Source organism: Gymnodraco acuticeps, unplaced genomic scaffold (assembly GCF_902827175.1).
Source record: "Gymnodraco acuticeps unplaced genomic scaffold, fGymAcu1.1, whole genome shotgun sequence".
Lineage (NCBI taxonomy): Eukaryota > Metazoa > Chordata > Actinopteri > Perciformes > Bathydraconidae > Gymnodraco > Gymnodraco acuticeps.
Genome location: NW_022990016.1, coordinates 2,106,055 through 2,117,092, shown reverse-complemented (window position 1 = coordinate 2,117,092; position 11,038 = coordinate 2,106,055). Strand labels below are relative to the sequence as shown.

Below are 11,038 nucleotides of genomic sequence, written 5' to 3'. Positions count from 1 at the left end.
CTCTCTCTCTCTCTCTCTCTCTCTCTCTTCTCTCGTCTCTCTCTCTCTCTCTCTCTCTTCTATCTCTCTCTCTCTCTCTCTCTCTCTCTCTCTCTCTCTCTCGCTGGCTGTGAGCTGCGGGCGCCTGATAAGCCAACATCCCCCACTTACAGCGCCCATCGTACGGGGCAAATGGAAAATGTAACCGGGGTGAAAAGGGTGTTATCTTTACTTAATTATGAATGTTGTTACATCAAGGCTGAAAATTGTATTATATTTGTATTTAATCTTGTGGAAGTGCAGATCCCCTGTCCTCCACCAGGGGGTGCTGCAGCACCCTCAGCACCCCTACTTCCCACGGCCCTGGTCTCAGTGTCTCTCTGTCTCTCTCTCAGTTGGTCCTCCTGTGTTTCTGATGCCAGAGTGCAGTTGGTAAGTTCTGGCAGCCCTGGTACTCTCGCCGCATCTCGCCATCCGTCAGAGGCGGCGTGGCATTGCAGGGGGCGCCGGCCAGTGTCACGTTCAATAGACCAGCCCATGGCTCCAGGAGACGAGACATCCCAGGACCCTGAGGACAACAATCAGTGATTAGAGGTTTATAAGAAAAAAAAGTCAAATTAAAAGAATCCTTTACATGTGTTAAAGGTCCCCATACTGTTTCTCATCAATATATTATAGGTCTCAAATATATACAAAACATGTCTCTGAAGTGTTGGGCTCCAAACACCAAACAGATCATTGCAGCATCCCATAATCCCCTCTGTTTCAGCCCTGTTTCAAAAGTGCTGATTCTCTGTCTGTGACTTTAGATGAAAATAAGGAGCCCCTCCCTACGCCCCTCTGAGAGATATTTGGTTAAAAAGAACACAATGGTGCTCTAGGAGGAGATTCAGGTGATAAGGGGGAACGGGGGGTTACCTTGGTTGGTGATTGGCTAATGGTTACGCAAGCCAAAAAAATCGTTATGACATCATAAAGTGGCCAAAATCTGATCAGCTCATTTTCAGACAGGTTTTTATATAAATGGATCAGGACAAAAAGTGAGTGAATCTTTTTTCCTGAAACTCTCATAATCTCTTTACACAGAGGGGACACATGTTTATGCATAAAAGACATGAAAAAGTGGATTTTGGTGACCTTTAAATTACCTTTCCCAGTTGGTCCAGCAGGCAGCTCGCAGGGTTGATGTAGGACCAGCTGCTCTCCTCCCAGCCAGGGTTCATCCTCTGGTGGCTGTGGGTCTGCCGTGCCTGGCTCTGGATCAAAACCACGTTGAGATGTTTCTGGGACCCTCGCAGCCTCTTGGACAGAACGCCGCTGTAGCTCTGGTCCACAAACAGCAGAACACGAGTCGCCCTGCAGCCCGCCAGGTCGGCCAGCAGCTCGTTGACGGAGTATCGCTCCTTCAGGTCAGCCTGGAGATAGAAAGGGAGGAGAAGACGTGAAAGGATGTACAAATGAGGAAGGTAAATCTGATTTTTTATCATTGTGTCAACGTTGGAAAATAGGATTTATCAGCTGAAATATCAGGGACATACACCAAAGAATGGGAAAGGCCCTACCTATGTCAGCACTAATAACTTAAATGTATATTATTTGAAAAATAAACTTAAGAATACTTTTTGCAAGCATGTATTAACATCCATAATCGCAACCTGCTGGATCCATTATGACTTTGTCACAATTGTTTTGTAATAACTGCCAGTTGAGCTAATTTCCTCATTTTGAAAGACAACAACAGAAATGCTGTTTTCTGGGTGACCCTCTCTTTTGGTCTGTGTTTCTTGGCTAAGGAGGAAAAGTTGGTGTCAATAGAATCAAAAGTGCAATGGAATAGACTTCAAGAATAATGTATGTGTGACTTTAACAAAAATGTAAATACGTAAACATTAGATGTGTTTGTCGAATCACAAAGCGACTAACGTTCCTCAAATGAATACAAAAGAAACTTTTTCCACATTGTTTCCGGTTGTTTTTGGACAGAGTTCTTTGATTACATCATCTTTTTGTGTGCTCTTCTTCTGCAATGGTGTTATGGTACCCATTGGGGAAATTATCTCTATTAACCAAAGTAGCCTAAAAGTTGCATAATGTAAGTTTATGGAAACAAGCATTAACTAGAATTTCCATTCGCTGATTTTTAATAATTGACATGACATTAACTAAATGTTCTCTTTTTTCTTAAACCCCTTCATTATCAGTGCTTTAAGTAAGTAAGTTAAGTAAGTGTTTTATTTTCCCTTACAATGCCGTTGAGGTTGGCGTCCCACAGCAGCATGGTGCCATCGTTGCGTGTTGGAGAGTTCAGGTACAGAACCAGTGTGTCGGCGCAGTGCTGCTTCCTGCAGACGTACGACATGTGGTTACGAATCACTGCCTTCTCCGTTGCAGAGTACACACCCTCTAAATCCTCTGTGGGGGGTGAGAGGGTGGGAAAGTGTGAGGCATGTTTTAGAGATTGTGGAGTCTATTTTTATATATCATTACAAGATTCTTACTATTACATTATTTGCTTATTGTGCTCATTGTATGTGCTGTGACTTTGGAATAAATGGACCCAATCACACCCCCCCCCCCCCCAAGTTTTGATGGGGTGGACAGGAACGTAGGGAAAAGTTACATGAGAAAGTGTTTAGCTTGCAATATTGAAAGTAGCAAGGTCAGGTGCAGAGACTGAGAGAATACAAAGAGGTCGTTAGAACAGCACATCGCACCGGCCTTGACTCTGTATGGGAGCCGCGCTCCCCCGCAGAGCTAGGAAGCACCATTATGGTTTTCCGCTATATCTGAAGAAACGTTAGAGAAAACAAATGATGTGTGTTAGAGACAGAGTAGGGAGGGACCTCGCCAGCCGGCCGAATGATGATTGGAGGATCGTGTTGCCAACGGTATCTCTTCAGCTAGTCTTGACCAATCATAAATGTACGGGCAACGCCCTGTGTAATAAAATGTATTGTCACACGAGGTTCGGGGCTCTTTACGGATTCGGTGGTTACAGATTATAGCTTTGCTAGCTGTGATTTCCGAGACGTGGCGAGTCCTTGGCCAAGTGAATATATATTTTGCTCTCTTTACAATAAATAGTTAAACTTAGAAGTTGTCTGTCTTTTCTGGAATTCTGAACCCAACAAGATGTTGAGTTGAAATAGTTAAAATCTTTTGGGGAGCTTTGCTGTTTAGGAGCCAAACAGAGAAGTGAGTTTCTTAAGACATTTCCCCTAAAAAAAATAAGGGGAAACAAAAAGTATAAGATCTTTCTCTGGCATTTAGACTATAAATAAAAGACATAGGCTTTAATGCAGTGCTCGGTTTTCAAAAATAATCAGGCAGCATGTCAACATTTTTGTAAATTAATTTTGAAATGCTCTGTTGAAGCTTAATGGTTTGAACAAGACTATCTTACTTACTAACTACTATCGAAATCAATAATTTGACATAATGTATGGATTTAAAATGATGTCATTGTTTCCAAAACATGTTTACTTGTTATGTTTGGCGATCAGAACTGCATCCATTGCAAGGGTCTGCTCTAAATAAATAATGGACCGTAAAATGCCGTAATTAACCTATCCAGTTTTCCGTAGAGCGTATGTAATAAAAGAAGTGGGCTATTACTTAGGTTTATAGGAACAAATTGTTGCCACGTTTGACAGAGAATAAGTTGTTTCAAGTAGAATTGCAAGAATAATTTTTGTATTGTTCATAGAGCAACTCTGTCTTACCAGTAAAGTGTCCGCTGCTGGCAAAGAAGGTCTTGATGTGTTCTTTGTGGAAGCCGTTGTTCTGCAGCATTCTGTAAAACCTCTGAAGATTTTGGACATGACGCTGGAACGTCATCTGCTGCTGCCAGCCGCCTGCAGCGCACCATTGTACACACAGCCAAAATGTCACTATTACAATCCAAGTGTTTCATTCTTACCATTAGTTCTTGCACCTTAAACTCTTACGTGGGTTCTTAAATAACCTGCTAAACAGTATTTATCTATGGTTATGACATTATAGAAGATATTCAAGTGGAAACAGACATTTCTTCCTCCATTTCCAAGTAGTATTATCATTGGTGAGGCTGTGGCGAACACACTTTTTGTTTTCCTCAAAGCCTAGCAGCACCCAACAACACTGATAGGCCACACTGCGGGATAGTAACTGAAAAAACAAAACAAATGTACTGTTCGGTACCTGGAGACAGCTTACAACAGTTATTGGGAGAAAAAAAAACCCTATCCTCTTTCTGTTTTGGTTGCTTAATGGTCCGTTGTGCCGTAAACCAAGATTTCTTGGCGAGTCCAGTGGAGATTGAGGGCATGTTTGCTGAGATGTTCAGGTGTCTCAGGCTGTCAAACTGCTAGTCTTTCCTCTTCAGTCAGCAATACATTGACTTTAGACATTGAGACACGATACATCTCCTGATAAACCTTCAATGATTGTATCTTAAGTCCATCTGTTTGGTTTAATTTGGCACGAAAAATGTGAATCTAAAAAAACAACTGTCCTACCTGAGATGAGCACAGCGTGGTCACAGGTCTGGTAGAGTCGACAGGAGAGGTGTGTGGCCAATGGCTGCTGGTGGCAGCGTCTGGTGTTTTTATTTAGCTCACAGCTGGAGACAGGCAAACTGGGAGAGCCCATTGGCAGCGGCTGAGGGCACCTTGCAAACTCTGCATGGTCTGATGGAGTAAAGGGCAAGTCAGAAAGTGCACAGGTTCATGTCTTAAGTACAACTTCTAAATAAAGCAGAGCCTCCGTGATAAAACATTAAACACATCATCTGCCATCAGGTCCAATCAAACTTAGTATGCTAGTGTACTCAGTGGGTTTAATTGGGCACAATCAATAAATTAAGGAAAACGTAATCCTAACCCATATTTGTAGTTTGCCAAGGTGGGTAGGTGGTTTTATCCTAAGGATTGTCTGTGTTTTCTATAACAGCATGATACCGTTTTCCCAGCCGTTTTTCTCACGAGGCCCAGGTTTCTGGCAGAGGCGGCAGGTGTGGGTGGTCTTGGCACAACATGAGAATTATTCTGCATTTCACTCAGGAAAAGTGCAGAAGCGTGCCACCCAACATTTAAAATCAGGTGGAACTTTACAACCTGAATTTCACCAAGACTATTGACATCAAATGTTTTCTTCAAATCTCAAATTCAATACAAAATAAGCTTACTGACATATTCAAACAAATATTCAGTCACTTATTTCACAATATTAGGTGGATTGCCAAGACATTGGCACTGATATCAAAGGTCTCCAGCTATTTGATTAGTTACTTAACTGTCTTGACCTGGGATTTGACTTGCAAAGACTTAGCTAGTGGTGACTTGCTAAAGCAATGAATTGGTCCCACATCTGGGTAGAGACCCAGGATGAACTTAGCCTGGTTTAGGGAAACTCCTTGAATGAAATAAGAGAAGTATAACTTCCTATATCTTTAATACTTAAAGGAGTTGGCTGGATTTTGTTCGGACCTGCTGAACCCTGAAAAAAAGGAATTATTTAAAACGTACCAACACATCTGAGTCTCTGCGTTCGGTTGCTGTCTCCAACTCCGACAACCAGTGGGAGGAAGTGGACTTCACAAAGCCTTCCCCCACTAGTAGTAATTGTACTACCACGCATTGCACCACCTGCCAGCCGACCATGTCCGTTACCCATGAGCCTCTCTGGCCCTGCTTGCCGACGCTTCAGCTGGTTCTGACAGCGACCCTTCAAAGCCAGAGTCAAACACTCCTCACCTGAAGACACAGAGAGTGAAAGAACACAAGATGAGTCAACATATTCTCCAGCATTTGGAAATAAGATCAGTGGGCTGTAATGGTCAGCTTGGCCTCCCCTTCTTAACAGAAAAATGTTGAATTGTATTTGTAAAAGTGAGATCGTAATTAAACCTTACGAATCAAATGTTTGTTACAGGTGTAAGCATATCTATGTATGTAAAGCTAAACTGATTCTTAACTGTCCTGATCACACACTTAAAGGTGCTGATTATTTTCCAAAAAATGGATAGGAGAGCGTTGAGAACCTACGTACACCAGTGTATACTAACTACACCTACAGCATACATATATTGCCAATGGTGATGAAAAAAAATCTAATTTTAAATATTTAGAAGCTGTGTGTTGATGGTTTACTGTTTCTGTTGCATTTGCATGTGTACTTTCTTTGCGTGTGTAACTATATTAGATTAGTCTATTATAACTGGTTTGGCTTCTTAATAGGCCTATTATGTTGCATTCTTTAAGTGTACAAAAGCAGTTTCAGATGTGTGAGATTGTGCACCTGGCCAATACTTTATGTGACCATGAGCCTTCTTACTAAACAATTTAAGTAGTATTTACGGTATTATTACTTTCTCTGCATTTTAATGGTATCGTTAAACTTTTTATCTTCCCTCTAATGTTTGTGGGTTGCCTCTATTAATTTCCTATGGTGCTGGCGTATGCATTTCACTCATTTTTCCTATACTAGTCATAGGCTAGGGTTATTGCAGAAGGTTTATCCTTGCATGCAGATCGGATGAGGCATACATCTGCGACTATGCCTAATTGTGTTCATAACAGAAAAACACAATAGCAATGTTTAAAAGATAGATTGAACCTTTGTATATTTGCAACCGCTCAAAATGCAGCTCAATTTTCTTTTATGTCATCATTTTCTCTTCTCATCGTGTGCTTCCCAAAACTTTTTTTTCACCCTTCCCTTTTTTTTCTTTTTTGCTGTCACCACCAGGTTAAATGGGGTCTAAATGAAGTTTCGCTCTAAAAGACTTTGGTCCAAAACCATCTACAGGGCCCATCAGGGGGTCCAGTGCTGTGTGTGTATGTGTATGAATAATTGACAGTCATATAAAACCGGGCCAAATTTACCTCAACATCTGGCCCTAACCTCTCTCACAGCGGGGGTCAACAACTTGCACTTGCAAGCATGTTACTTTCACAGGAATTGAGAGGACCATTACAGAATACATGTCCCTGTGCCCTATTTCTACACTTCTTTTACTGCTTTTACTCTCACTTTGGCCTTTTATCCACCGTAATGCGGTTGTTTACCGCCACCAATAGTGGACCTTTTTAAGACATTGATGTTTTAAAAATATGTCCAAAATACTCCAAGTGTCATGGAACATCTGCCCAACTCCTCCTGAAATTCTCTGTGATCACTCAGAGCATCTTTGTTTTCCCCAATACATAGATGTATTAAGACTAAAAATTATATATGACAATATTAAAAAATATATAGGGCATGAAATATGGATTTACCCCCATATTAAGTGATGAGTAGAGGTAGGAGAAGCTTTCAGACGAACATTTAATACAATTTGATTATTATTTCTGGCAATTTACTTTTGATCATCATTTATAGCTAAACAAAAGCTATGAATTATCCTTTAATCTTAACCAAATGTTAAACCTCATGATATCTTTATGTTGTCAGTCCTAAATCAGAGCATGAAGTTGTGAATGGTGTTGCTGTGGGTTAAAAGTGCTGAAGCTGCAGAAAAGTATCCTGCATCACACAATGAGCTATAAATGGAGCTTTCAGAGGGTTAGACCATGCACATCCAAATGTAATTTTCTCTTCTGCTTCAGTTAATGGCAGAACTTTACACGCCATACCCTAAATACGCTCAGAGATACGAGCACATTTGGAGCATGGATTCAAATTGAACAACGAAGTCACATTGAAAGACTAATGCTACTAATAATAACAACTCACTTATGACAGAATTTGTGACATTAAATTGTATCATCTGAACAAAATATAGTTTAATCGTTTTTTTATGAATAATATCAATTGTAATGGGACCAAGAATAGATCCCTGTGGCACCCCGTTAGTGATTATAATTACTAATACTTTTGCTTATGAGCTTTATCTGCTATTACCATCATCACTAGAACAAAACCACTGCTTACTACTACTAGAATTATGAATGCTAAAGATTCAAAGCTTCCCTTGCATCTGACAGGTCTTGAAGATTTATACCAGAAAACAATTTGTAAGCATAGTAATCTTTGTAAATGCAATATGCGGAAAAAAACAATTGACTAACAAAGAAATTAACTTGCAAGTAATAGATGATTTAAACAAAGTTAACATAGGCTAACCACTTTATTTCTTTATGTGTACAAAAGACTCACCCAGGTAAATTCCATCCAGGTGGGAGCATCTCTTCTTTGTCACATTTACATCCACGTAGAAGAGGACCACTGGGTGTCCAAAGTTCTCCCCTGGGCTTGGATCCAGCACCAGCACGGCATCATGGGCTGTGGAGCCAGGGAAAAGCTGCCGTCGCCTGTGGGTTCCTTCCCGTCCATTCAGAGCCTGGCTGACACTGAATCCTCCCCGGGGCTTGTAGCTCATCGAGCCACCTGAGGAGTCCGGCAGGATGGCAAAAACTTTGTCTGAGTTACCTGGAGGGTTTTGATAAAAAATAGACTGTTACTAGGAGAGTCAACTATACAAAGCTAATGCTGCATTTGAAAGAGATACTAGAACATTAAAGAGGACATATTATGCTCAATGTTAGGGTCATACTTTATGAGTGGTTACATCTTCAAAGAAAACCTGTAGCCTTTTGCATAAATTACAAAACATATTATGGTAATTCTAAAGTTATATGATATAGAAGGATAACAGAGCAATTTTTATGTCAACAGGTTTCACACATTTTTCATTTTACTTGTAATATTTACTTTTCAATTAAGTTAATTTGTCAAATGTCATATTACATCCATTAAAACAGTTCATTTTTGCACATGATGTCTCATTCACTCTCTTGTTAGTGTTCTCTCCAATTGGGCAGTGTTAACATGAACTTTGATGTTGGCTATTTATGCATCAATGAAATATTTTTAACTAACCATTTTTAACGGTCCAATACCATGGATTTTCTTCACATCTTGACATTTTTTATCACTTAGAAATGTACATCAACTGTTTGTAACCTGTATTATATCTCCTGTTAAACCCTCACTCAGCATTAAAAAAACAAACGTTTTTGCTCTTCCTACCTGCAGCAGAGCGAGGCTCCGATATGTAAACGGCCACAGAGGACATTGGGAGGTGGGCCATGCGCCTGCACTCGGCCTCAGTGAGGGAGGACATGCGGAGGCATCGCTCCAGCTGGTCCCACTGCAGCGACTGGAGGCCTGATCGGACCCAGCGCTCCAGCCGGCCCGGGGCCAAGCTTTCTGCCGGGACCACGGCTGCAATGTAGAGGACGGAGAGAGAAGCTGCAAGAAGCACAGGCAGCCTCATTGTCACACCTGGTCCTTCTCAGTCTCTATTCTTGATTTTCCTCTATAAACCTTTTTTGTCCTTTTCCAGGACTTTTGTTTTTCAGTCCCCCCTATTACTTTAATGTGTCCTTGTTGGGCTCTTTACTCTTCCCTCTCTTCTTGGTTCATCCCTGTGCCTTGATTATTCCTTTTTGTCTCTGTGGTCGCTTCGAATTTATTTTTCCTCCCTTTTCAGAAGATATTTCTCTTTTACTCTTTTTTCTTTTCTCTTTATTCCTCTGTTTAATTATTCTCTTTTTGTAGCTTCCTTTGACTGTTATGTTTGGTCCTTTTACTTCTCTGTCTTCAGCAAACTGCAAATGAAGACCTTTTTCTTTGAGAATATTTAATAAAAATCTCAAACTTTGATGTAAAATGAATTTTCTTCCCTAATTCTAACAAGCTGATGTTCCTCGTTGTTATCCGAACTTTAGAGAATGACACAAATGCTGGTCTACAAGGTCTTTGATCAATCGGTTGGTAGAAAAACTTCTTCCGTCTGTTTCTTATCTACTTTATTCCTCCTCTTGGATTTGGTAAAAAGCTATCTTTATTGTCTTCTTCTCTCTATGTTTCTTTCAATGTTATTTTCTTCTTCTCTTTGCGAATCAGTGGATGCAACAGACATCAACATCCTCTTCTGGTTGTTCTTACAATGGGACCATTTTCCTTCTTTTCTCGTGTCACTTTTTCTTTATTCCTCTTTTCTTCTGGGTTTCAGAAGGGACAAAACATCCAATAGTCCCCAAAGCCGCCAATTTAGACCTCTTTGATTGTCTTTTGTTGATAGAATGACTTGTCCTCCTCCTCCTCTTCTTTTTCTTCTTTAGTCCTCTTTCAGGGAATGGTTAATTTAACCGAGCCGAAGCAGCTTAGTCTCTGTGTTGATTTGAAAGGTGATAGATCATCCTGAAGTCTGAAAAAAGGTCCGGTGTCTTATTAATCTTGTTTCTCTGTGGACAACCAGCTGCAGACTCTGCTCCTCTCAGTGACACTTGAGACTGGATCGTCCTGAGCTCTGAGGACAGAAGTGATCCTGCTCCTCAACCCGCACACTGCTCAGCTTCAGTATGCTGGCTCTCTTTATTTGTGTGTGTGTGTCTCTCTCTCCCTCTCACACACTCTCTCTCTCTCACACACACAGACACACACACACACACAGACACACACACACGCACGCACGCACGCACACACACACACACACACACACACACACACACACACACACACACACACACTTTCTCTCTCTCCCTCTCACACACTCTCTCTCTCACAGACACACACATACACACACCCACGCACACACACACACACACACACCCACACACATGCACACACACACACACACACACACACACACACACACACACACACACACACACACACACACACACTTTCTCTCTCTCTTCCTCTGTCTGCAAGATCTGGCATGCCAGATGGAAAGGAGGATATGAAGAGAAGAGTCCAGAAAGAGGAAAAGCTTTAGAAGAATGGATGATGGGCAGCGGGAGGAAAAGAGTGGAGGAAGAAAGGGTGGTAAAAAGTAAAAGAATAAATGACGAGATGAGAAGGGGAAAGTATTTGGAACAGTGAAGAAGAAAAACAAGACTTGATGAAGGAGGGAGTTTAGAGAGAGGGAGAGAGCAGGAAATGATAGTAAAGTGAGGTGGATTTAAAAGATTAGGGGTTGTAGAGGAAGGAAGGAAACAGGGAAGAAAAAGAGAGCAGAGGGTGGTTAGGAAACGAGATGAACAGGCAAGTGAAGAGGAGAGTAAAAGTTGGG

At 41.2% G+C, this 11,038-nt stretch overlaps 1 protein-coding gene across 1 annotated transcript; it reads right to left on the bottom strand.

Annotated features, from left to right (window-relative positions):
* Positions 1–159: 159 nt before the first annotated feature.
* On the bottom strand, positions 160–10,323 carry si:ch211-67e16.11. The gene is made up of 8 exons (XM_034213690.1): positions 8,989–10,323; positions 8,116–8,388; positions 5,484–5,711; positions 4,476–4,646; positions 3,702–3,833; positions 2,225–2,391; positions 1,128–1,394; positions 160–547 (listed from the first exon to the last, which is right to left on the bottom strand). Exons 1-8 carry the CDS (start codon positions 9,233–9,235, stop codon positions 371–373), a joined length of 1,662 nt encoding a protein of 553 aa, XP_034069581.1. The 5' UTR covers positions 9,236–10,323; the 3' UTR covers positions 160–370.
* Between the last annotated feature and the right edge of the window lie 715 nt (positions 10,324–11,038).